At 44.1% G+C, this 27,801-nt stretch overlaps 1 protein-coding gene across 3 annotated transcripts in view; it reads left to right on the top strand.

The window, feature by feature from the left end:
• Nucleotides 1–27,801, top strand: part of LOC140395474 (phosphoinositide 3-kinase regulatory subunit 6-like) — a 174,523-nt gene that overhangs the window by 79,530 nt on the left and 67,192 nt on the right. For all 3 annotated transcript variants that reach the window (XM_072483260.1, XM_072483262.1, XM_072483261.1), the window contains exons 2-9: nucleotides 68–231; nucleotides 2,502–2,597; nucleotides 3,855–3,962; nucleotides 7,378–7,469; nucleotides 9,462–9,527; nucleotides 13,688–13,820; nucleotides 16,985–17,054; nucleotides 27,246–27,429. In XM_072483260.1, the coding sequence (XP_072339361.1) occupies nucleotides 99–231; nucleotides 2,502–2,597; nucleotides 3,855–3,962; nucleotides 7,378–7,469; nucleotides 9,462–9,527; nucleotides 13,688–13,820; nucleotides 16,985–17,054; nucleotides 27,246–27,429 (882 nt within the window). In that variant the 5' untranslated portion in view covers nucleotides 68–98. The remainder of the gene's footprint in view (nucleotides 1–67; nucleotides 232–2,501; nucleotides 2,598–3,854; nucleotides 3,963–7,377; nucleotides 7,470–9,461; nucleotides 9,528–13,687; nucleotides 13,821–16,984; nucleotides 17,055–27,245; nucleotides 27,430–27,801) is intronic.

Genomic DNA, 27,801 nt, shown 5'->3' with positions numbered 1-27,801 from the left:
TCTTTGCAAACACAGTTTAAATACATCTCTGCACTGTCAAATTGTTTTTTTTTAAAAAACTTTGTAGCCGTAAATGGTGACGGAAAGAAAAAATGTAGATGTCATCAGGATCCACATTCGTGACCAATATCATAATCTGGAAACCTGGCTTTTATCCCAGTCAATCTCCTGCATGTTGCTGTTCAATTCCATTGAAGACACTAAGCAGCACTTTAACAATGGAGTCAAAAGGTTAGTCCAAATGAAGTTATGTTGAAACTTTCCCATACTATTTCAGCACTCACTGTTCACAGAAAATAAGTTGTTTACTTTCTGAAGTGTGTCTTGTTGTGAACTTTAATCGTATGACTGGTCCCATCAAAAACAATGCATTTCTTTCAGAAGTTGTAGAATCCGAATTTCCTCAACTAACTCCACTTGAAGATGCCGATTAAAATTGGGGCTCCGACAATTGATTAGTGACTCCCAATGGATTGAAAGGTGGCACAAATATGGCATGTAGCAGGCAGTGCAATGGGTGTGGATTATACTAGAATGGTACAATGATGGAGCTGCTCCATATTGAGAGAACTATTAGCAGAGCTCCTATTGGCTCCAATGTGTGAAACATAGAGTATCTCGGGGGATTGTTACTGTGAAGGGTGTGAGTATATTACACAGGTACTGTGAGGTCTGTTAAGTTTTATTGCGGTATTTTTTTGAGTGACATGGGCTATATCAGGGGAGTGTTGCCTTAATAGATGCCGGAGTATGTCAGAGTGTTTTTACATTAGGGCAGATGTTACTGTTAAGAGTGAGTTGTAAGCTGAGAAGGCTTTTCAAATCAAAAGGGATCTTTAATTTTCTAGAGAGAGACAAAAGAGAAAAAACAAGGACATTATGTGACAAATTCTGGATACCATACTTTAGGAAGAATGTCAAGACGTTGGGAGAGGTTGCAGAGGGGATTTGCTATAATAGTAGCTCAATCATGTGGAGACACTAGAAAACATTGGATTCTTCTTAGAGCAGAGAACTAAGAACAGAAGAACTAGGAGCAGAAATAGGCCATGTGATCCTTCGAGCCTGCTCCGCCATTCAATGAGATCATGGCTGATCTTTTGTGGACTCAGCTCCACTTTCCCGCCCGAACACCATAACCCTTTATTGCTTTATTCTTCAAAAAACTATCTATCTTTACCTTGAAAACATATAATGAAGGAGCATCAACTGCTTCACTGGGCAGGGAATTCTATAGATTCACAACCCTTTGGGTGAAGAAGTTCCTCCTAAACTCAGTCCTAAATCTACTTCCCCTTATTTTGAGGCTATGCCCCCAGTTCTGCTTTCATCTGCCAGTGGAAACAACCTCCCTGCATCTATCCTATCTATTCCCTTCATAATTTTATATGTTTCTACAATTTCTCCCCGCATCCTTCTAAATTCGAACAAGTACAGTCCCAGTCTACTCAGCCTCTTCTCGTAATCCAACCCCCTCAACTCTGGGGTTAACCTAGAGAATCTCCTCTGCACACCCTCCAGCGCCAGTACGTCCTTTCTCGGGTAAGGAGACAAATCTGAACACACTACTCCAGGTGTGGCCTCACTAACACCTCATACAGTTGCAGCATAACCTCCCTTGTCTTAAACTCCATCCCTCTAGCAATGAAGGGCAAAACTCTATTCGCCTTCTTAATCACCTGTTGCACCTGTAAACCAACTTTTTGCGAGTCATGCACTTGGATACCCAGGTCCCTCTGCACAGCAGCATGTTTTAATATTTTTTTCATTTAAATAATAATCCCTTTTGCTGTTATTCCTACCATAGAAGAACATATATTTGAAGAGAAATGATTTGCAGGTTTATGGGAAAAAAAGCTAGGATGCGGGACTATATTAATAATTCTTTCAATGGGCATGTTGAGTGGAACGCCCTCCTTTGCTGTAAGATTCTATCACTCTAAAACATACAAGGGTAACATTCATCATGGTATTCAAAATCATAAAGGATTTTGAGAAATTAAATTCAGAAAAACTTGTTTCCAATGGCAAGAAAGGTTAGTAACAGAAAGACAGGAATTTTAGATAATTGGCAAAGAACCAGAGATGGTATGAGGAGAAATAATTTAGAGAGTGAGTTATTATGGTGTGGAATGCACTGTTTGAGAGAGTGATCGGACCAGTATAAAGGTAACCTTCAAAATGGATTGAATAAACAGTTGAAAGGGAACCATTTGCTATGGGAAAAGAGCAGTGGAGTGGGACTAATTGGATAGAACGTTTCAAAGAGCTAACATGACAATGTGATCTGCATCACCAGCTTCTATGCTGCACCCTTCTATGCTTCCTTATGCTTGAGAAAGGTATGACATGATGTTTGAAGACTAAACTTGATTGTTTTTACGGGAGAGATAGGAAATTAGTGTCTCGAAAATAGAGGATCAATGGGTGGAAAAGGAGTCAATGGCATTCTTCATCTCTGGGTTTATTTATGAAGTTCTTTTTATTCATGCTTGGTGCAGTGAAGGAGCCAGTAGAAGACACTGCAGCAGCAGCATGGGAAGAAAAAGATGCAGAAGGCACTGGGTCATCGCAGGAGCACTGCACAAGAATCAGGGGTGAGTGACATCAATGTGTAAAGTCTGAAGAACGTGTTAACAAAATAATTCACGGCAACAGAAACACTCCCACTGCCTCTACTGAAGGACCTGATGACAAGGGGTTTGAGGCAGTTTGATGCACAGAAATCTTCTTGAGAAAGAAGGGATTGAGGCCTCAGAGTACAGATGACTTTCTGACCTGGCATCACCCCAATTAGCCTTTATCTCCATAGCCAAACCTCTCAGAAACTATTTTAACTTTTCAGATGTTAGTAATCTCATAACCAGGAATCTAATTATCCCTCTTTCCAGAACTATCCTAGTATCACTTTAGGTTTATAGATTAAAGAGGAGGTTGACAAACTTGGTGGGAAAGTGAGATTAAGATTATTACTTGGTGTGGAAGTTAGACACCAGCATAGATTTATTGAGCCAAATGGGCTGTTCTCATGTTACAATTCAATGTAGACACACAACTAACTCAAGAGCATCTGGATGTCTTTCACTTCACCGACTTGATTATTGAACCAACTATCACAAACAAATTGTAAATCCTTTTGTCTGGTATGGCAAACTGCCTTCCTGGACAGGTTGGCTTGATGACCCATACCTAATGAGCTCCTGAACTGAACTGTTGGTTTCCATGGGTTTATGATGATAAAGGAATTCATATTTGTATTGTGCAAGACTCATTCTGTTTCAAACTTTCACTCTGAATCATATTTGGCTGAAATGTAACAATTCAATCTGGAAAGAGCTGAGGCTCATCATTGTTTCAAATATTTATAAAAACATCAATTTGATTATGTATATGGGGAACTCTTCAAGTGAGCCTCCCACTCTTGTATCATCGGCCGCCAGTGGGATCTTTCACCAAAGTCAATGGCCATTTGAGTTGCTTGCCGGAGAACCCGTCGCAGGTGGTGGTCACCTACGGCGGGACCGGAAGATCCGCTGGTGGGAAGGGCTGGAAAACGCCGGCCTTTGTTTCTCTTCTGCTCTTTCTCTTACCCGTTTTTCTTTTTTCCTTTCATATTCTTCCTTCCAACTGCAATTTTCTCAGACTCCTACTTCACCTGAATAATGTCATTCTTTTTTTTTTAACCAACCCTCTGCTGCTGTCGATCTCTGATGAGAAAATGTTGTAACAAATGAGGCTGCGAGAAAATATTCTTCTGACACTTCTGACTACTTTCCCATTTCCACGGGGACCGGAGACTCCAAGTTTGTCACATGTCTCAGTAAAATTTATTCTACTTTGTTTGATTTGTTTAGCTGGAAGCCCCAGTGTAGCAGTAAATGCGGAGGCTGACGTTCAGCGCAGTGTAAAAGCCATTATACGGGAACTGGATCAAGGACACACGGGAGTCCAATGCAGTCGAGGTAGGGGATCTGTGGTGTCCGAAGCAACATTTTTAAGGTTACCTGTTAAAGAATAATTAACCATTGCTTAGATCGAATCTCTCGTATAGCTGATTGAAAGATTAATCAGCCATTTATGTAATGCTATAACTGATATTTGGTTGGCGGTCTTATGATTATGCCTTTTTTATTTAAGGATAACACGTTTCATCTTTACTTTAAACCATAGTTCTATATGCTGCCATGTTTGTACAAAATCCCTTAAATGCCCTTTTAAGCCCATTGTGTTCCTGAACTGATATAACCTTGTATAAAACACTGGTTTGGCCTCAGCTGGAATATTGCATCTAATTCTGGGCATCACACTTTCCGAAAGATGTGATGGGATTAGAGCGAGCACAGCGAAGACTCGCGGCAATGGTTCCAGGGATGAGGAAGCTCAATTACGTGGATAAATTGAAGAAGTTGGAGCTGTTCTCCTGGGAGAGGAGATTTGTTAGAGGTGTTGGGTCTGGACAGAGTGAATCCGGAAATCTGTTCCCGTTGGCAAAAGGGTGGGAATCAGAGGACACCAGTTTAAGGCGATTGGAAAAAGAAGCAACAACAACGTGACGGAAATCTCTTTAATGCAGCGAATGGTTAGGATCTGGAATGTAGAGTGGAGGCAGATTAAACAGAGGCCTTCAAAAGGGAATTGCATAATTAACGGAACGGGGAAAAATGTGCAGGGCTAAAAGGAAAAGGCACAGGAGTGGGATAGGAGAGTTGCTCTTGCAGAAAGCTGACATAGACACGGTGGGCTGAAGGGCCTTATTCTGTGCTGTAAACATTCTATGATTCTGTGAATTAGAGATCAAGGAGCACCAGTTACATATCAAGTAATAAAATGGATGTAATAATTCCTATAACTGAACTGATAATTTCTACAAACTATTTTAAACTTTTATAAAAATAGAAATTCATGAATAGTACTCACTGATTATCCCTAATGAGGTGCCAATTTGCCAATCCAATTCAGCAGCCTTGACCTTTTACCATTGATAAAGGCAGCTTTCGAATGCTGTGTACAATTTTAAATGGCCTGCTTTTTAAAAGTGCATGGGCAGCACAGTAGCACAGTGGGTAGCACTGCTGCCTCACAGCACATGGGACCCGGGTGCAATTCCGGCCTTGGGTCACTGTCTGTGTGGAGTTTGCACTTTCTCTCCGTGTCTGCGTGGGTTTCCTCCGGTTGCCCCCCACAGTCCAAAGATGTGCAGGCAAAGTGGATTGGCCATGATAAATTGTCCCTTAGTGTCCCAAAAAAAGTTGTGTAGGTTAGGTTAAAGTAGTTATTGGGATAGGGCAAGGGACTGAGCGTGGGTGGAGGGCTCTTTCAGAGGGTCGGTACAGACTCGATGGGCTGAATGGCCTTCTGCACTGTAGGCATTCTATGATCACTGGCAAGCGCTCTGCACAGAGTGTTCAGGTTCACACTGAGGCTAAGGGGGAGAAAACTTAGCTTATATTGTATATTGAGGAAAAGAAAATGGGAGAGTGGGGGCACATTATCCAATTCTTCAAAATGGTAATGCGTGGATAATATTTCTTTTTAAATTAAGGGGCAATTTAGCATGGCCAATCCACCTGTCCTGTACATGTTTGGACTGTGGGGGTGACACTCACGCAGACTCAGTGAGAATGTTCAAACTCCATGCGAACAGTTACCCGGAGCCGGGATCGACCCCGGATCCTCGATGTCGTGTGGCATTGTGCCACCGTGCACTTGGATGATATAAGTTTAATCAGGTTCTTTAACTTGTACCATGAACAAACTAACATGTGTTAATCCTAATAATTAGTGATCCTCAAATAAGGCTGCAGGTTGGAGGATATTTGGCGGGATTCTCCAACCCCCCGCCGGGTCGGAGAATCCCCGGGGGGGGGGGGGGGGGGGGGGCGCGTGAATCCCGTTCCGACGCCTCATGCTGTATTCTCCGGTGCCGGTTTTCAAGCGGGGGGCGGGGGTTTACTCCATGCCGGTCGGGGGTGTTGGCAGCGCCCCCCCCCCCCGCCAATTCTCAGGGCCCCGATGGGCCGAGCGGCCGTCAGTTCCTGGCCAGTCCCGCCGGTGTGAAATGGACATGGTCCCGCATGGCAGGACCTGGCTGGTAGGCTGTCTAGTGGAGTCCTCAGGGTGTCATGGGGGGACCCGGCCCCCGGGGGGGGGGGGGGGGGGGGGGCCACGGTGGCCTGGCCCACGATTGGGGACCAACGATCTGCGGGTGGGCCTGTGCCGTGGGGGCACTCTAAACTTCCGTGCCGGCCTCTGTAGGGCTCTGCCATGGCCGACGCGGAGAAGTACCCCCTGCGCAGGAACACGGCGGCCGGTCTGCGCATGCGAGGAGCCATGCCGGCAGTTCTGCGCATGCGCTAATTCGCACCGGCCTTTCGGCGGCAGTTGCCGCAGCGCCAACCCCTCCTGCACCAGCCTAGCCCCCGGAAGTGCGGAGGATTCTGCAACTTCCGGTTGGCCCGACGTCAGAGTGGTTCGTGCCGTTCTAGTTGCCGGTGTCAGGCCATCCCGCCAATTGCGGGAGAATCACGCCCATTTTTTTAAAGCCCTAAGTTGTCTTAGTGCAATCGAAGGTTTAGAAAGACGTGAAGACAGAACTACATGATGTAATTTGCTGGAACCATTCGGTACTTCTCACGGACGATATAACTCCAATTCCAGATCTTTATTGTTTAAACTTGCACAGAGTATAAATACGCATTTTTAAAAGTCATGGAATTTATTGTGTAATTATGTGCAGATACATTCATACCTAGGGTATAAGACAAATAGTCAGGTAAACAAACCAGGAAAACCCAGGTACAACATGTGGGTTACACAGGCAATTACACTATAGCATAATTTCTTCTCCCTTTTATTCCCTTCTAGCGATTCCTTCCCCTAAATGCATCTCAGTTCATTATAATGAATTTGTCTCAGACGAACAAGCCATTGAGTAAAAATGTCCTGTGCTGGTTCAAAGCATGTGTAAAATTAAGCCTTTAGGTGAAGCAGAAGATGTCATTTTCTTGTGTTTGGTTCAATATTTTGAAGGTATTTTGCTTTTACCTCATTGGGGTTTGCACCGTGCTTTCATTTAAACACTTTTTTAATGGCACCGGTCTAAGTCACATCGAAAAGCTTCCATGATCGCATGTATTTAAACATGCAGTGGCTAATGTGCATGAATGTTGTTCAAATGGCTTGAAACTTTAAATATGTTGTCCAGATCACATGTTTACCTCAGGGACCCTGATTGTTCACACTTACCTCTGCTTTTTTAGAACCGTTTTTACTTTCTGGCGTTCTGACGGGAAAATCGGCAGTCCATTCTCTGCTATAAATACATTTATTTGAATGTTTGTAAATAATAAAACCGTTGTATTTATTTTTTTTCTCCAGGGATGTTTAGATGGACATTACATAAGAAGACTGAACGAGACCCGTACAACAATATTTTTCTGGTCAAAATTCTTATTCGTGAACTGGAACTGGTGAGAATTTATTGGAAAGAAAATGAGTGATTTTCCAGTAATTGTGAAGATTGATGTACCCTGGTGTTCTGTGCAGATGGATCCTTGAACCATCTTGCATTGAAGCAAGCTGCACCTGCAGTACCCTACGAGTTGTCATTGAACTTAGCAACAGCATTTTGTAAAGATATTGGTTTTGAAACATTGGGTGGTTTAAGGGAGTAGAGACACTTATCTCCGATATTATCACAATGTACATTGTGAATGAGACATTTTCCCTTGCATTCAAATGTTCTACCACCTACCGGCTTCATAAATAGTCAAAGGCCTGATTCCCCAAGTCAGGCGATGTGGAGAAAAACTGCAACTGCTCACCCTGATTGCTCAAACTGATAATCATCACATTGGCTGTTGTTTGGGCCTTGGCTAAAGATAGTGGCGAGAAGCAGAAGGTTTTAAATTGCCAACAGAAGCATGCGTCCCAAATCTAGAGGGGCAGAGGTCAGTGGTGATGGCGATGCTAAGACATTAGTTGCCAGAGGAGATGCAAGCCAAAGGCTCGAGCATTTGGGATAAGGAGTGTAGGAGTGAGTGTACCCTGGTTGCCAGTATCATGACATAAACTCTCAAGTCAGACCGTTGCCTGAGATAAAATTTGATCAAACTGGCGGTGTTGCTGAATCATGTGAACTTTAGTAATTGAACATAGGTCAGTAAAATTGGAGTTTGTATGCAACACCCAAAGGGCATATAATTGTCAGGAAATGGGCTGCAAGACACAACAAAATCAGAGTGTGTGGTCAGAGATCTTTCTCTGTTGGTGGGAATATTTCCTCTTATTTGTAGCAAAATCATTTATATTCTATTTTATACATAAATTTATGATGTTGATATAAGTAGAAATGGGGGGAACGTCCCCTTTCACCCCACACCCGCAAGTTTGAGGTTTAAGATACTTTTAAGGGGTAGATTGCAATGTCCATATGCATCTATTGACTACTCAGAACATACGTTGATTCTCTGTATTGCATGTGTAAAACCCATCTATTCCCCATTGATGTCATCCTTTTGAACACAAAACTCTGTCTTCCATATAGAAAACTTCATAATCGATAAAAATGAAAATATTAGCCACATTTAATTTGTTATAATAATAATCGCTTATTGTCACAAGTAGGCTTCAATGAAGTTACTGTGAAAAGCCCCTAGTCGCCCGTCTGTTCGGGGAGGCTTGTATGGGAACTGAACCCGCGCTGCTGGCCTGGTTCTGTATTACAAGCCAGCTGTTTAGCCCATTGTGCTAAACCATCCCCCTGCTATACTAGCCCCCTAGTGGTCTGATGCTTAAGAAGTATTGGGCGGGATTCTTCCATCCCATCCCATCTCGCGTTTTACGACGGCGTGAATGGGCCACTGCCAGGAGTAATTCTGGTCCCTACAGGAAGCCAGCACATCGCTGGAGCGGTTCACGCCGCTCCAGCTGCCGATCCCCGCGCGAACTGGACGCCGCGGGATCCAGGCATGTGCAGTGGCGCCGGCGCCAATATGCGCATGCGCAGTGGCCTCCTTTAATGCGCCTGTCCCGACGCAACATGGCGCAGGAGTACAGGGGCCGGCGGGTAGGAAAAGAGGCCGGGGGGGGCAGAGAGGCCAGCCCGCCAATCGGTGGGCCCCGATCGCGGGCCAGGCCGCATCGGTGGCCCTCCCCCCGGGGTCGGAGCTACCCCCCCCCCCCCCACAGGCCGCCACCCGACCCTTGCACGCAGATCCCGCCGGCTGCGAGCAGGTGTGGACTCAGCGTTTTAACTGCGGCGGGATGGGCCGAGAATCGGCGGACCGGCCGCGTAGAGCGGCCTGCGACCGGCGCCATGCCAAACACGCTCTGCGGAGAATCGCGTGCCGGCATCGGGGCAGCGTGGCCCGGTCGCGGGGATTCTCCGGCCCAGCCCCAAGCTGAGAGAATCCCGCCCATTAAGTCTTGAATCTCATAATGACTGAATTTTCTTTTAACAGGCAAAAGAAAACAATAAGCACTACATTCTACCTTTACTGAGCATCTTAATGTATGCTATTATTCAGGTGGGTACAGGATGAAATCTGCTCAATATTTGATATGCAGGATAAGTATAGCATAAATACTTTTGACTGAATATTAATACTTTTGACAAAATGTAATTTTTAAGTTTTTATTTGGCATACAAGTTCAATATGAGTTTAACATATAAACATCAGTGGTATCTCCATATTCATTGTGTTAGGAAAATAAAGATAGTTTTATGGTATTTATATTTGTATTGGTAAATATTAGAAATAAGGTATATTTTAAGTGGATTTAATTTGATGTTTCTGTGTTTGGAAAGGTGAAATCAATAGTTAGATTCATGCTGGACAAAGGTGTTTGTATTTGTGGGAGTCGGTTTCAGTTCCAACTATGAATTTGTTGTGCTCAGAGAGGGCTTTAGAGTGAATAAGCCAGCAGAAGTATGTGAGCGTTGCTGAATTTTATTGTAGTTGAAGACAGGACACTGGGGAATGAACATCTCTCAATTTTGCCAGAAGAAAGATTGGACAGGCTGGAATCTGCAAAGAGGCAGGCTTCCTAAAGAACCAGTTATTGTCCAGATAAGTTGGGAATTGGGACAGAAAGAATGTCTTAAGATGATTGAAGTTAAGGAACAAATACCAAGGTATTGTTCAGAAGAGTTCAAGGAAGAGTAAACACAATGTTCTGAGTTAAAGAGACTATTATAGTAACCAGATTTAAATTGGGAAAGTAGACTTCAGAGATGAGTCAAAAGTTTGATGCCATTCAATACAGTCTGGGAGTCGAGAGTTAAAGCAATTGTGAACATTTTGTACAGCAAGTCAGATAAAGAAATCCTAAAGGTGGTAGAGTAAAATCTGGATTGGATTTGCTTTTAGAAGTGGAGCAGAAGCTTTATGGAGCATGAAGGTTTGTTTAAAAATGTCATTTGGAAAACCTGGTCTGGATGTTGGAATGCAAATCGCTACGGGAAAGTTAGGAGTAGAATTTGGAAACTCTCATGTGACAATCATCAGGGAGATTCTGAGGAGAAATTCATAGACACTAACTTGGGTTCAGAGCAGCGTGTGTATATTTAACCACAAAACATCTGTGCGCTTAAATGGACTCTGTGGCAATGAGACCATTGTAGTCTAAAATATACTTTTTAATCCGTGTTAATCTTAAAATCTGTGAGTATTTGTTGGGCTAAGGGGGAGTAAAGGAGTATTTGTATCATAATCCATTATTTTCATATTTAATAAAAAAGACGTCTTGTTGAAACTATTGAGTGGTCCTGTGACTCTCTTCCTCCATGTTTTATTAACAAAATTATGGGGTGGGATTCTCCGTCCCGCCGCATCCATTTTCTGGTGCGGCAGTGCCCCCGCCGGCAGCAGGATCCTCCGCACCGCCAGCCGGCCAATGGGGTTTCCCATTGTGAGCACCTCCACACTAGCGGGAAATCCGTGGGCGTGAGCGCGCTGACGGCGAAACGGAGAATCACGCTGATGGAGAATCCAGCCCATGGTCTTTTGAGCCCGGGTTCCATTCTGGAATCTTCCCGTCCAGTTATAATATCAACTGAGATCGTAACAATTGCTGCATGAGCTAGATTTAACCCCAGCAGTCTTGTTTTGAAAATCTATCCGGGAGCAATTGGCTTAAGAAATTAAGGGGCAAATGCTGCTCAAAACACTGCTTTAGCAATTTACCATTGGACCTGTACAAATTAGGAGTTTGCTTACAACTCATGAAGGCTCTAAATGATTATTTGAGCTATACAAAGGCCTTTTTATATAAAAAAAAAAATTTGACCAAAAAAGAATCTCTTTTGGAGATCACACAGTACAGCATCACATTGGGAGATTAGCTCCATTGAAAGGCCCGTACTCAAGCCACAGAGGGAGGGACAGTTGGAGGCAGGGTCATCAGCAACCCGGTCTCATGTAACTCCTAATAATGGCTGAAAGCAGGGGTCTTAGCTGCTGGTAGTTCATTACCCATTGTAGAAAGGAACAGTGGAGATGTGAGTGGATGACATTAAAAGGAGTGCCTTCTAGGTTTGCTTCTGTGATAGATAAGAATCTGTTATGCAAACTCAATGGATAACTCCCGAAACGATTGAATTACATACCAGGAAGTAATTTGTCCTGTTTTTTTAAACTGTCCAGCCTGCTGAGCAGGAATGTTTTATAATCTTAGAGTTAAGATGGAATGAAGGAATAGTCCGAGTTCTCTAAGTAATTTTGTCTGTTTAGGCAGACAGCTTTCATCACTTGTGCTTTTATTTTGATATAACATTCAGTGAAATAAGATAAAAATGCATTAAAAATTGTCATGTACTCAGGCACGGTGGTTGTTTACAAAAACTGTGCACGCTTTTATCTGAGCAAGCAAGCTGTGTATAGACTCCACTCTAATGAGGTATTTGATGTAGTTGGTGTTGTGTTATGCTGCTTTGTGTAGCATAAGCTGCTTCCTTGATGAATGCTTTGACAAAGGAAGCTCCAGACTATGAAATGAGTTCAGCGTGTTTATTGAACTATTAACACAGTTCTTAAAGGAGTTCGACTCTGCTAATCTAGCTGTAGTAACTCAGTCTATCTTTACCAGCCTGCTCTAAGCCACGTGCTGGGTGTGATGCTGTTGATCAACCCTGATGTACTCTCCAGATGTATGTCTGTGAAAGAGACAGTGCATCTGTGCCCTGTCCTTTTATATGGGTTGTGTAATGCCCCCTTGTGGTAATGCCACCTCTGGGTGTCTTGACTGCTCATTGGTTGTGTCCTATTCTAAGTGTTCATTAGCTGCATGTTTGCATATCATGACATCTCCGGTGCTCCCTCTAGTGTTTACTTTGTTGTAGTGTATTTACATTAACCCCTTGTGTATATACAGTGATGCATATCACCACAGTTGGGCTGGAGTCAATTTATTTGAAAAGAAGTAAACAGGTATAAATTGCATGCCCAAAACCTCCTGATATTTCAAAAGTGCAGATATATTTGAATGGTAAGATGCAGTCTTTTAGTTGGAAATGTAGGAGAAAATTCAATTGTAAGCAACCCTTTTTTAAAACCTGCCTGAAATGCAAATGCCTCGAGCCTTGTAAAAATTGTGCACGCTAAACTCCAATTGACTTGGTTTTTTAAACAAATTTGTTACATTGATATGTGCAGGTCCGACCACTTTCTGATTTGTTTGGGGATGTCTAAAGAAGGATTTTAATTAAGATATTGCACTGTACTTCCAAGAACTGTTCTTATTTTAAGTACTATAATTACATTAACATAAAAAACCTTGCATTTATATACTAACTTTTGTATCCTCCGAATCACCAAGGTGTTTTACAACCAATAAATTACTGTTTAAGTGCCATCGCTGTTCTAATATAGACAAAAATGGCAGCCAGTTTGTCCACTGCAATGTCCAGATAGCATTCACATAATGGTCAGTTAATCTGTTTTTGGCAGCATTGGCTGAGGGGGAGAAGTGAGTTGGGACCCCATAGAGGGACATGCCACTATGAATGGTGCCACAGGATTTTTGTACATCCACTTCAGTAAGTAGACCATTTCAGAAACACCCTAAAGAAAGACTAGGGGTTGGGATCCATTGTCTGGTGCAGCACACCGCAGCCGGCAGCGGAATTCTCCGTCCTGGCAGCCGGCCAATGGGGTTTCCCATTGCGGGCACCCCTACGCTGTCGGGAAATCCACGGGCGTGAGTACGCTGCCAGCGCAGCGGAGGATCCCGCCGATGGAGAACCCAGCCCTGTGTCTCCGACACTGCATTTCCCAACCATTTGCCTTCTTGGAATAATTGCTGACTTTGCAATATTATTATGTTTCTGAGCTGAAAGGTGCTGGTGGTCCTCCAGTTGCAGTTGAGAGTGTGAAGCATATTTCTGAACTGTAACTTTATGGAGGGAACAACAAAAGCAAAATCCAAGACTTTTGCAGAATGTAAATCCCAGTTGTATATTGCAGTCCACAGCACATTAAAATTTCAATTTCACTTGGTTCTGCGTCATTGTCTTTTCAGTGTCTTTAGGTTCTGCTTCTCAAGTTTGTGTCTTCTGTGGCCACCATTTTGCTTGATGAATTTGTCAAGTTACTTTTTCAAACAAAATAAGTGAAACGATGCTTAAATATTCTACAATTAGCACAAAATTTCTAAAAATTCCTTTGGTCATGAACTGTTTTCCTTTCAGGCAGCGTATATCCCTGATGATCTTCATGAAAAAGCATACAAATTTTGCAAAAGGCTGCTATCCTTCCCCAAACCCTACTGCACCATTGCACACGAATATGCAGCTATGTTAAAAGCTGAAAGAAAAGCGCCAGGTATGTGAACACACTCTAAATGATAAATAAAATTAATTGGGTTTGGAGGATACAAGTATTCAAATCAATTACTTCAACCTGGAGCTTCCCTATGAGTGTAGGTGTAAGCACTGGCTGGTGGGTGGGTGCTGGGGGGGGGGGGGCGGGTGGCGGCAAGTGTCAGGGCAATAAAATGTGTCCTTCTCTCCCCCTCAATCCAAATTACAGAATTCCACAGGTTATCCTTCCAAACTCCTCAAATAAGTGTGCCTCAGCTTGTAGAAAAAGCAGTTTCTAACAGTCTTCTATTACCACCCCGGACCAGCCCCCAACAGTGGCTGGGATATTGGACAGAAACCTCAATATTTTATTTTAATTTTGTAAGACTGTGAGCAAAGGATACCTCGCTCCGGGGGCGATTTCACGCAAAAATAAAGATATGGTACTAAAACAAACTAACTTTATTGTCAACACAGTATTAAAATATCTTTAACATCACACAAGAAAGTAGCTTCCCCCTGAAACAATGCTAATCAGTACAGTGACACAATAACCCTTAACTGCTATCTTTACTTCTACTCAAACAACAGAACCATCTCGGATCTCCACCCACATTTAAATACAGCTAGCAGTCCCAGGCATACTTGCTTAAGAGATGTTCTTTGAGACTGTTTTAAGAGATAGCCATGAATCCTGTCAGAACAATGCAGGATCTCTGACTGAAGTCTTCAGAAACTGTCTTCGTTGTTTGACTTCCAGAAAACCCACTGGACAATCTCTGCTTCTCTGCTAAAATGTCTGATACTCTAGCTCCATCCCATTTGTTGCACCATCTTACCAGGCTGAAACACACGGCTCCCGGCGCCGAATCGCGATGCCTCGCCCTTCCAAATTGTCGTCATTGCGACACGCGGCGCGCGTAGTTGCGACCGTGTACCCATCTCATTATCGAGCCCAGCCGCGAGGCCTCCGATGGGCCGCGTTCACGATGGCACGGTCCACATGTGATCTCAACAGTCGTGAGTCTGGTGTGGCTGCTGCTGCGGAGAGAGAGCATACAGATGGAGTCCATCACCGCCATACATCACTGACAGTTGTGCCGCTGGCCGGGGGGGGGGGGCTTCTGCCAGGGCTGGGGGGAGTATGGGGGTGGCCAGGCGGTGGGCTGTGGGGTCGGGGTGGAAGGGTACGTGGTCCAGCACAACTGCCGCCATCCTTTCAGGCATGATTGGTGTGTGTGTGGGGGGTATAAGTGTACGCGTGGCTGTAGCTTGTCAGTCCTGTGTGTGTCCAGCACGGACCCAGCGATTCTCACCATTTTCCACAGGTGTTTCACACAGCGACGGTGCTAGCCCCTCACTGGTAGCGGAATCTGTGCAGATGTGGCTCTGATTTTTCCGTCATGGTACTCCATGGTACAGCACTTAGACGCAGGAACGGAGAATCCAGCCCAATGTCTCTAATTAAATACTCCACAGGGAACTTCCTTAATCCGAACAAAAACCATTAGTCCAAGCTTTTATGATGCTTTAATTGTACCTCTGGCTCCCAAAAAAACCCTTGAGACCAGGATCTAACGCAACCTCGCAAGACGTTGCGATGTAAATCCCACCCATTGTGGGGGGGGATCACTTTTTAGGCAAATTTGCATATTAAAACAAGACAGCTAGTCTCATTTTAATATGCAGTTTCGCGAGGTGCCCGAGGCATGGGATCTATCTCCTTTGCCTCGAGACCTCGGGCGAGGACGGTTCAGTACTCGGCTCCACAAACGCGGACCAGACAGAACGTCAATCATGGGGTTTCCCAGGGGGTTGAAGGCCCCCAAGAGCATGCCCTTTGGGCAGAGTGGTACCCTGGCCCTTCTCTCACCACTCAGGCAACCTGGCAGTGCCAGCTGGCAGGGGCACTTTGCATTTTTTTTACACGGTGGCAATCGGGCCTGGGGTGCCCTGTGCGGATGTGTGTGTGTGTGTGTGAATGTGTGTTAAAAGTGCATCGATTCATTGGGACTGTCAAGTTCATTGGAATTATCAGTGTAAGGTGTAAGCTTAAAATGTGTGGGTGGTGGAGCATGTGTTTGTATTAAGTTGGAAAAGAGGCTATAAAGGATCATGATGGGATGGGTAGAGGATCAGGGGTTGGCATGGAGGCTATGAGTGGCCGGGGGGTGGGGGGGGTCGTGGGCATGAGATGACATAGATGAGGCATGGGGAATGTGCAAGTGCGAGAACACCAAGGTGGGACTTTCGTCCAGGCCACCTCCACACCATCTGGAGCCCCGGAAGCGACCCCTGCCCCCACCCCTCCAACGCACTCTGGGATAGTCCCCAGGCTACCCTCACTTTCTACGCACATTCATGTGTATTTCTAACAATCTTAAAGGGCACTTCACCTCTCCCAAAGGGCACATGACCTTTCCCAAAGATGCCTTGGGACTATATTCAAAGGTGTGCCCCAACTTCCCAATTAGCTCCGGTAAAGCTTAGACCTTCTCCTACCCAGTCTAATGCGCACATATCATATTTCCCACTCCCTCCTTGCAAAACCAGATCAGATATAAGGCAGCTATACTTTAACATGTGCAACTGCCTCCATGAACCACAGAAGTCCAAAGTTCAACCCTCCACCACAAAAATAGTGGGGGCTAGGTTTGGGGACGGGACATGTGGCGTCATTTTCACATAGATGGAGAGTCTGCCCATCTGCATGAAAAGTCCGGCCCCAGTCTCCCTTCTGCCCAACCAGCCAAGCCAGGGAATTTCCCACCTTCACTACCCACATTGAAAACTAAAATCCAGCCCAACGCCTATGTTCTGGATTGTCTTTTGCTATTGGGTAGTATGAACTATGGGGTGATACAATGTGTGCTGTGCCCATTATTAGAGTTACCTATATTGAGCCTCCTAGCTAATTAGAATGTTATTCTATCGATATGTTTTGTCATGAATTAATCTGATATAATATTGATATTTCTCAAAATAAATACTTTTAAAGATCAACGGCACGTATGATTTTCGCTTAAAGATGTTCCAGCACTCTAAATGGTTGCTCTAGATAAGATATCACCAAAGGAGTATGGATAGGCAATTTTTGAAGACAGTTTTCTGAGACTTGGAGACATGCATCAGTAACTCTTAATTTTAAACTTAATGATATCTAATTAAAACCTATTATTTTTACAGGTGTATTATACCAAAAGTTAATTATTTCTGAACACGGACTAAAGAATAACGTATTTCCACACTGGGAAAAGTAAGTATGATCAAGTAGATGATAACTGCACAAAGGTATATATGGAATAAATGGCAATAATGTGACATATCTGACAACTTGGCAATGTGGTCCACACACATTGGGAATAGTGCCAGCTCTGGGCTGGAGACTCAGTGTGGCAGGAATGTGAAGCCGAATTTGACTCTATTGCTAAATAACACTCGAGGGAAAAATAGCTTTTCTCCCCGTGAAAAAAATTAAATGAAAATCGCTTATTGTCACAAGTAGGCTTCAAATGAAGTTACTGTGAAAAGCCCCTAGTCGCCACATTCCGGCACCTATTCAGGGGGGGCTGGTATGGGAATTGAACCGTGCTGCTGGCCCGCCTTGGTCTGCTTTAAAAGCCAGCTCTTTAGCCCTGTGCTAAACCAGCCCTGTGCTAAACCAGCGTATTCTAACACCAGCAAAATGGGACAATAGCACTGGAGTTTGCTATGGATGTTTTGAAGAGTCAGTCAGTTCACATAGTTGATGTTTGAAGCAGTTAAAGAGGAAAGCAATATATTCATGGGCGACATTATAAGGGCAACGAATGAGAAGCTAATCTCAAAGGAAGGAACTTTGAAACACGCACTGAAATTAAGCAATATTGCTGACGAGGAGAGACAGAAAGTGCCAAACACTTACAAGAAATAGACACATAGCTCTTTCAGAGTACTCCCAGAGAGAACCATCTGGATCTTAAAGGAGTTCTTTCATTGCCTTGATAGATCAGGGACCTAGGCATTCCTCAGCCATTCAAAGAATGATCTGGACACAATGATTCCTGAGGCACTGGTCTTGCATGTTTTGGAGGTAGGCTGTATGGAGAAGGCCATCATTTGGTAGATTCCTCAGAGACTGCTGCAGCGTGAAAGGTGGTTGGCTACTCCTGTGCTACAAAATACCCGTGTGATTGATGAGGTGCTCCGTTCATGGCAGTTGGTCCTGTGAGGGAGCCGCTGTTAGTTGTATTTGTGGAGTCTTTGCCCAGGCAGACTAGTGATTCCATTATAAGACCATAAGACATAGGAGCAGAATTAGGCCACTCGGCCCATCGAGTCTGCTCCGCCATTCAAACATGGCTGATATTTCTCTCATCCCTATTCTCCTGCCTTCTCCCCATAACCCCTGATCCCCTTATTGATCAAATACTGTCTATCTCTGTCTTTAAGACACTCAGTAATTTGTCTCCACAGCCTTCTATGGCAAAGAATTCCACAGGTTTACCACACTCTGGCTGAAGAAATTCCTCCTCACTCTGTTTTAAAGGATCATCCCTTTAGTCTGAGATTGTGTCCTCTGCCTCTAGTTTTTCTTACAAGTAGAAACATTCTCTCCATGTCCATTCTATCCAGGCCACACAGTATCCTGTAAGTTTCAATAAGATCCCCCCTCATCCTTCTAAACTCCAATGAGTACAGATCCAGAGTCCTCAACCGTTCCTCATACGACAATCTCTTCATTCCAGGGATCATTCTTGTGAAAATCCTCTGTACCCTTTCCAAGGTCAGCACATCCTTCCTTAGATACGGGGCCCAAAACTGCTCGCAATACTCCAAATGGGGTCTGACAAGAGCCTTATACAGCCTCAGAAGTACATCCCTGGTCTTGTATTCTAGCACTCTCAACATGAATGCTTACATTGCATTTGCCTTCCTAACTGCAGGCTGAACCTGCTCGTTAACCTTAAGTGAATCGTGAACAAGGACTCCCAAATCCCTTTGTGCTTCGGAATTCCTAAGCATCTTCCCATTTAGAAAATAGTCTATGCCTCCATTTCTCCTTCCAAAGTGCATAACCTCACACTTTTCCACATTGTATTCCATCTGCCACTTCTTTGCCCACTCCCCGAGCCTGTCTAAGTCCTTCTGAAGCCCGCCTGCTTCCTCAATACCACCTGCCCCTCTACAGATCTTTGTATCATCTGCAAACTTAGCAACCGTGCCTTCAGTTCCTTCCTCCAGATCATTAATGTATATTGTGAAAAGTTGTGGTCCCAGCACCATCCCCTGAGGTACACCACTAGTCACCGGCTGCCATTCTGAAAAAGACCCCTTTATCCCCACTCTCTGCCTTCTGACAGTCAGCCAATCCTCTATCCATGCCAGGATCTTACCCTGAACACCATGACTCTTAACTTATTTAACGGTCTCCCATGTGGCACCTTGTCAAAGGCCTTCTGGAAATCTAAATAAATCACGTCCACTGGTTGTCTTATGTCTAACTTCCTTGTTACTTTCTCAAAGAACTCTTAACAGATTTGTCAAACATGACCTCCCCTTGACGAAGCCGTGCTGTCTCAGTCCTATTTTATCATGCACTTTCAAGTACTTCGCGATCTCATCTTTAATAATGGACTCTAAAATCTTAACAATGACCAAAGTCAGACGAACCGTCCTATAATTTCCCGTCTTCTGCCTCCCTTCTTAAACTGGGCTGTTACATTAGCCTCTTTCCAGTCCTCTGGGACTCTTCCTGCCTCCAGCGATTTCTGAAAGATCATCGCCAATGCCTCCGCAATCTCCTCAGCTATCTCTTTTAGAACCCTGGGGTGTAGTCCATCTGGTCCAGGTGATTTATCCACCTTCAGACCTTTCAATTTCCCCAGGACCTTCTCCTTAGTAATGGTCACTGCCTCACCTCTGCTCCCTGGTTCTCCTGGAGCTCAGGCATCCCACTGGTGTCTTCCACCGTGAAGACTGATGCAAAGTAACTATTCAATTTGTCGGCCATTTCTTTGTTTCCTCTTATTACTTCTCCAGCAACATTTTCCAGTGGTCCAATGTCTATTTTTGCCTCTCTCTTACCTTTTATACATTGAAAAAAAACTCTTCCTATCTTCCTTTATATTACTAGCTAGCTTGCAATCATACTTCATCTTCTCCCCCCTTATTGCATTTTTAGTTGTCCTCTGCTCGTTTTTAAAGGCTTCCCAATTCTCTGGCTTCCCACTAATCCTTGCCACTTTGTATGCTTTTTCTTCAGCTTTTATGCTGTCCTAGATTTCCCTCGTCAGCCATGGATGCCTTGTCCTCCCCTTAGCATGTTTCTTCGTCCTTGGGATGAATTTCTGTTGTGCCTACCGAATAACCCCCAATGACTCCTGCCATTGTTGTTCCACTGTCTTCCCTGCTAGGCTCCTTTTCCAATCAACTCTGGCCAGCTCCTCCCTCATGTCTTTGCAGGTACCCTTATTTAATTGTAATACTGTTACATCTGATTGCAGCTTCTCCCTCTCAAACTGCAGGGTAAGTTATATCATATTGTGGTCACTGCTCCCTAAGGGTTCTTGCACCTTAAGTTCCCTAATCAAGTCTGCCTCATTACACATCACTAAATCCAGAATTGCCTGTTCCCTAGTAGGTTCTGTCACAAGCTGCTCAAAAAAAATCTTAGACATTCCACAAATTCCTTTTCTTGGGATCCACTACCAACCTGATTTTCCCAGTCAACCTGCATATTGAAGTCCCCCATGATTATTGTAATTTTTTTTACATGCCTTTTCTATCTCTTGATTTTTTTTCTGCCCCACCTTCTGACTACTGTTAGGAGTCCTGTACATAACTCTCATCAGGGTCTTTTTACCTCTGCGATTCCTTAACTCTACCCACAGAGATTCTATGCCTTCTGAACCTCTATCGCTCCTTGCTATCTATTTAACTTCATTCCTTACTAACAATGCAACCCCGCCCCCTTTGCCCATCTGCTTGTCCTTTCGATAGGACATGTATCCTTGGATATTTAGATCCCAGCCCTGATCCCCTTGCAGCCACGTCTCTGTGATGCCCATAACATTGTACCGGCCAATTTCAATGTGCGCAACAAGCTCATTTACCTTGTTCCGTATACTGCGCGCATTTAGGTACAACACCCTCAATCCACATCAGATACCATTTCCCTGGCCCTACACTCATCCGGAGAGCATCTCGAAAACAAGGACTCCTACATCAGACTCCTATTTATTGACTACAGCTCCGCCTTCAACACCATAATCCCAGCCAAGCTCATATCAAAGCTCCAAAACCTAGGACTTGGCTCCCCACTCTGCAACTGGATCCTCGATTTTCTGACCAACAGACCACAATCAGTAAGAATGAACAACAACACCTCCTCCACAATAGTCCTCAACACCGGCGCCCAGCAAGGCTGCGTACTTAGCCCCCTACTCTACTCCCTTTACACACACAACTGCGTGGCAAAACGTCTACAGGTTTGCTGATGATACGACCATAGTGGGCCGGCTCTCGAATAACGACGAGTCCGAATACAGGAAGGAGATAGAGAATCTAGTGGAGTGGTGTAGTGACAACAATCTCTCCCTCAATGTCAGCAAAACTAAAGAGCTGGTAATTGACTTCAGGAAGCTAAGTACTTTACACACCCTTGTCAGCATCAACGGGGCCGAGGTGGAGATGGTTAGCAGTTTCAAATTCCTAGGGGTGCACATCTCCAAAAATCTGTCCTGGTCCACCCACGTCGACGCTACCACCAAGAAAGCACAACAGCGCCTATATTCCTCAGGAAACTAAGGAAATTTGGCATGTCCACATTAACCCTTACCAACTTTTACAGATGCACCATTAGAAAGCATCCTATCAGGCTGCATCACAGCCTGGTATGGCAACTGCTCGGCCCAGGACCGCAAGAAACTTCAGAGAGTCGTGAACACCGCCCAGTCCATCACATGAACCTGCCTCCCATCCATTGACTCCATCTACACCTCCCACTGCCTGGGAAAAGCGGGCAGCATAATCAAAGATCCCTCCCACCCGGCTTACTCACTCTTCCAACTTCTTCCATCGGGCAGGAGATACAGAAGTCTGAGAACACGCACGAACAGACTCAAAAACAGCTTCTTCCCCGCTGTCACCAGACTCCTAAATGACCCTCTTACGGACTGACCTCATTAACACTACACCCAGTATGCTTCATCCGATGCCAGTGCTGATGTATTTACATTGTATATGTTGTGTTGCCCTATTATGTATTTTCTTTTATTCCCTTTTCTTCTCATGTACTTAATGATCTGTTGAGCTGCTCGCAGGAAAATACTTTTCACTGTACCTCGGTACACATGACAATAAACAAATCCAATCCAATCCTGCATTGTCCACCTCCCTTTTCACACTTGTCATCTTTTTTGCTCTGCCTGAGGGTGATGTTGTTCTTTTATTTTGGTTCTCTATTTCCCCTTCAGTTTTTACACCCTTTAAGCTCCCACCCCCCCTGCCAGACTAGTTTAAATCCTCCCGAGTGAATTTAGCAAACCTCCCAGCCAGGATATCCGTGCCCTCCAGTTTAGATGTAACCTGTCCTTCTTGTACAGGTCCCACCTGCCCCGGAAGGGATCCCAATAGTCCAAAAATCTGAAATCCTCCCTCCTACACCACCAGTTTAGCTGCACTATCCTCCCATTGTAGATGTTACATTGATCTCTGTAATAGGATAATTCTTCTTTGATACTACAAATAAAGTCTATAGACTTCAGTCATACCTGTCAGCTGATGCACATCTTGGAGACGGACCTCAGAAACTCGACATATCTGTGAGATTCCTAATTTTCAGATGTTCACATGAGTTATATGACATAAAGCTTTCTCTCTGGCCTCCACTGGATAGGTGGCACACCCTCACCCACTCTCTCTATTCCACTAAGTCTCTTGTGCATTGTGAATCACCTAGTGTCATGTTCTCAACCTTTCACGAGCGAAGGTTGAATGTGTTTAAGCTAGTGGAAGAGTGTGCAAGAGCAGGAGCCTCCATCATGGTGCTGGCAGAGGAACATGGGATAGCATCTTGCTCTCAGTACTCCTACATGGTGTGACCTTTCTAATCCTCTGTATTGCTGTTGGTTCAGTCGATGAAGAGGAAATTCCTTTACTTTTCCTCCATTTGATTATCCTCTGTCCTCCGTTACTCTGATGAGTCTGTAGGGGGGGAAAGCCTGGATGCGCTCCCACTAATCTGTCTCACCAATCTTGCCAGCTCCTACTGTTGAAGCTGTTTGCTTTATAGAATCTCATTGACCTTCTCTGCATAGTGTACCTGCATGTACCTAATGTCTGAAATGCTGGTTCCAGTCCTCTGCCATGTTGTCCATAACAAAGTTGAATGTACTAGGCTTTACCTAGTACAGCGATATTTATTGAGTAGCAGGAACAATTGGTGCTGTATATCTGGTGATTCCGTACTATTAACTTGGAGTTCTGAGCTTTTGCACGAGAGTAAGCATTGTAAGAGGGCAACTAATGAATGTGGTTTAATTACAATGATTTATTCAGGCAGACGATAATTATAGTCCATTAAAGGATCTTAGAAGTTGTATAGTGTTTTAGAAAGTTTAAGGAAAATTCCACATCAGGGTAAAGACATCACCCAACAACATGCTGAAGTGACAAAAGACACAGACACCTGCAGGACCCATATCAGCAAATTGTTTTTGGGTGATCTCTGCAACTTGTTTTCCAACAACACAAGGTAGCAAACACAGCTAGCGGTGCAATTGGGGGCCATTTCTCGGAAGTTGTGCTCTCCCAATGCGTTGGCTAATAAACAATCGTTCTGTATCTGGGTCCCCGAGATAACTTTATCGAATAATCTGCTCCACTACAGTACTTTTAGGGAAATGACAATATCTGTTTTAGAATCTAGAATTAGTAACTGTCCCTTAAACAAAGTGCAGTATTAATAGTGCTTCTATTAATTTGAGTGCCGAACAGGTTACTGATGCCCATGGGGGGAGGGGGAAGCAGAGCATCCAATGTGTTCACCTTATATGCTCTTGTCAGGCCATTGAACCTTTACTTGCACTTACTTATCTGCAGTCCTTAGGGGTGAGATGGCAGTGAACACCACAGCCACCTCGCTCCATGTGGTGTGTAAGACACTTTTTGAGACTTCCTCCTAAAGGGACCTAGCAGACTTTCTCCATGTTGCATTTGTCCAGAGTTGCAGATCGGTTTCTTTCAGTCTGTGCTTTTTGTTTTTCCCTTTTCAATCTTGCTATAATTGAGTATCTTTGCCAGATGCTCCACTTGAAGAACTTCTTTCAAAATGCCACAAAACCGCATGAACTCTCTATGTCACATAGCTGACAGTGACCTCAATCTTACCACTCCCACAGGCTCATGCTGCTTTTTTCAGTTCCTTTGTAAGCTCCCTTTACAAATTTCCACCCACTCCCTCGAGTGCTGTACTATCGTGTAACACTGGGAACAATGTGCGTCTGAAACACCAGTGGGAACTAAATTTATATGACTGCACAACACCAGCTCTCTTATGACCATTCTCATACTTTGCCAATTAGCTTCCAAATCTAAGCGGTCGCACATTTGTTCCTCTGCAATTTCTTCCCCCTTTTTGAAAGGAATGTTCCTTTTTCTCTCTCTCTCTCTCTGTCAGGTTTGTCTTCTCCGTGTGTCTCTTACTTGTTTAGATTAAAAAACATCTATTTTCCCCTCCAGATAATGGATTTGTTGAACAAATTTCAAGAGGGTGACACTGAGTTGGAATCAATGGCACTGCTTTATAGGACGGAGCTAAATTAATGTCATTTGAGAAACATCACTGATCTTTATTGAACAAAACTTATTTTCATAAAAGACAGGAAGGAAATGAATGTTCCCAAAACTAAGTAGGGACTTTATGGTAGTGTGTGAGGGATGTCTATGATGGTAAAGATAAAGTCATGTCGCCATAGTCCCAGATGACCATAGGCTGCTTTCCCCTTTGAGGAGGAGAGCTGGCTGGTGGTCATTTAACCTTAGGACCACCATACCTCAGGTCAGGGGCAAGATTGAGAAGGTGGGGCCTTCATGCATAACCTCAGCCATTACGGGAATTGAACCTGCGCTGTCGGCCTCTCTCTGCATCACAAACCAGCTGCCCAGCCAACTGAGTTAAACCCGTAATGCGGTATGTGAGTGTGCACTCAATTTGGCAGGCTATCCTCCATATTTAAATAAATCATTACAGGTCAATTGAGCTTGTTACCAAGCTGATTGTGTGCCATGTTACGCTACCCAGGTAGTATAGTTGGTTTTGGCAGGCGGGTGAGAGTGGACAGTGCATTTATTTGAGACCAGATTGAAAAAGGATGGGAAGGGAGGCGGGGGCTGTCATTCAGGGGGTGTCCTGTGCTTATCAGAAGTAATCCTCTGCCTTTGTGTCTCGCCACCTGTCCTCCTAAACCTGGTACCCCCCACCCCCACTTCCCTGGGCTCTCGGACCCCTCCCTGCCCTAAAAGCCCAGGACTTCCCTGAGTCCGGCAGCCATCGCTCTCCTTCTTGCCTCTTCTAGGAAAGAACTATACTGTAAATAGCAGAACCCTTAAGAACATGAACATACAGAGGGATCTGGGCGTGCAGGTCCTAAAAGTCTCAACCCAGGTGGCCAAGGTGATTAAGAAGGCATATCTCATGCTTGCCTTCATCAGTCGGGGCATTGAGTACAGGAGTATATAAAACCTTGGTTAGGCCGCATTTGGAGTATTGTGTGCAGCTCTGGTCACCACATTATCAGAAGAATGTGGAAGCTTTGGAGAGGGTGCAAAGAAGGTTCACCAGGACGTTTCCTGATCCCGAGGGTGTTGGCTATGAGGAGAGGTTGAATAAGCTAGGATTGTTATCACTGGAAAGACGGAGACCGAGGGGAGACCTGATAGAGATTTACAAAATTATGAGAGGCGTAGACAGGGTGGATAGTCAGAGGTTTTTTCCAAGAGTGCAAATGTCAATTAAAAGAGAGCACAGGTTCAAGGTGAGAGGGGGAAAGTTTAAGGGAGATATGCAGGATACGTTTTACACGCAGAGTGTGGTGGGTGCCTGGAACGCGCTGCCAGAGGATGTGGTGGAAGCAGGCACATTAGCGACATTCAAGAGGCACCTGGATGGGTACATGAATAGGGAGGAAACCGAGGGATATGGACCTAATAAGAGCAGAAGGTTTTATTTTTGGAGCATCCTGATCAGCACAGGCTTGGAGGGCCGAAGGGCCAGCTGTTCCTGTGTTATACTTTTCTTTGTTCTTGCAGTCCCACCATGCCCGCTCCAGAGGCCCCCCCTCCCCTGCTACCAGGCATAAAATCCAGCCCTTTGTCTTTTCACATGTTTGGCTATTTTCTCTATCTTTAAAAATTGATTTGACTTGCATTTCCATAACGGACAGGTTTGTTACATCTTGATTATTGTTCTTGTGTAACTGTAAAAATCTATCAGATATGTGACATTACGCAACTTCTTTTTTTGGAAACCAAAGGCAAAGAGTTAGAGTGTGGGACAGCAGAAAGGCCGAAACAGCAATGGAGAAGACGAGGTACATTAGAAAAGTGATCAGCTGATACTAAGGGTGTGCTTGAAAAGGTTTTCGGAACAAGAAAAAACTGAGGAGTGCAAAGGGCTCCACAGTTTTGAAATCCTAGGAAAGAACTAGTTCGATTGGAAGATTGTGTTAGGAGGATTCTTGATCCCAACTAAGTGGGGATGAATGACGGTGAACAGAGATATCTGTTTTATTTAAATCGTGTAATGAGCAAGAGGAGCATTGACTGGTGTAGGAATGACAAATTAGGATAAAACACAAAGGATTATTTAGAGAAAGCGATACATTTAATTGAAGAGATAGAGGGTTAAATTGGATAATCGCAATAATGGACAGGAAAGTGTGTACACATTACAATTGTGTGCATTCGGCATGGATGCTATTTTGGATATTTAACAATACTTATCGTACGCAAACAACAGGTACTACAGAACCCAATTACTCACCCAATTGGCCATTCTGAATTCTCCCTCAGTGTACCCAAACAGGCACTGTTGTGTGACGACAAGGGGATTTTCATAATAACTTCATTGCAGTGTTATGTACGCCTTCTTGTGACACTAATAAAGATTATAAATATCTATTGGATGGTAAGATTTTTCCTTAATCTAATGTGTGAGTGCAGGGAAGTTGTTGCCAGAAAAGGAATAAGCCTTAAATAGACTTGGATTTATGGGTGTTCAGCCTCATTAGCTTAATTTTGCGGAATAATCTAGAATATGATAATTAAATGTACTACTTGATTTGGAGTGAGATGTTTCTCATTGGTATAAAACTTTTTAAAATTGGCAATGTTATGTGACATTGCGCTTTGGTAAGTCGTGTCTGTCAAAAGAAATTGTTTGACTCGATAAATCCTTCTTTTTCAGGACTTTTGCATTTGTTGATCCTGACGTTATCTCTGAAGAAGTCTACAATTCCCTTTACAATGAGATCCATTCTATGAACTCGAATGAGACATTCGCTGTTAATCTGGGTCATGTTATAAAACATACCATCCAAGCAGCCCTGGGAGAGAACTGTAATATCAGCAGTCTGAATGAAGTCTTGCAGGTTAGTAGGATCTTCAAAATGAATCTTTTCATTTATAGAATATTAGGAACATAGAAACCGAGGAACAGGAGAAGACTAGCCTTCCACTTTATCCCCAGTTCCCTTTATATCATTGGCATTTGGAAATCTGTGAATCTCTCTTTTAAACACGCTTGGTGACTGAGCTTCCACAGCCATCTTGGGTAGGAAGATTGAGAACCCCCTGAGTAAACAAAATTTCCCCTCATTTCGGTCCTAATCGGTTCCCCCTTATTTTTAAATTGTGTCCCCTGGTTCTAGACTCCCCAATGATGGGAAGCATCGTGGGCACGATTCTCCCAAATGGGAACAAAGTCCCCTAACGAGCACATTTAGTTGAGTGTTTGTAAACAC

This window comes from Scyliorhinus torazame, chromosome 18 (assembly GCF_047496885.1).
Source record: "Scyliorhinus torazame isolate Kashiwa2021f chromosome 18, sScyTor2.1, whole genome shotgun sequence".
Taxonomy (NCBI): Eukaryota; Metazoa; Chordata; class Chondrichthyes; order Carcharhiniformes; family Scyliorhinidae; genus Scyliorhinus; species Scyliorhinus torazame.
The sequence above is the reverse complement of the archived record's forward strand: the minus strand, read 5'-3'. Positions and strand labels throughout refer to the sequence as shown.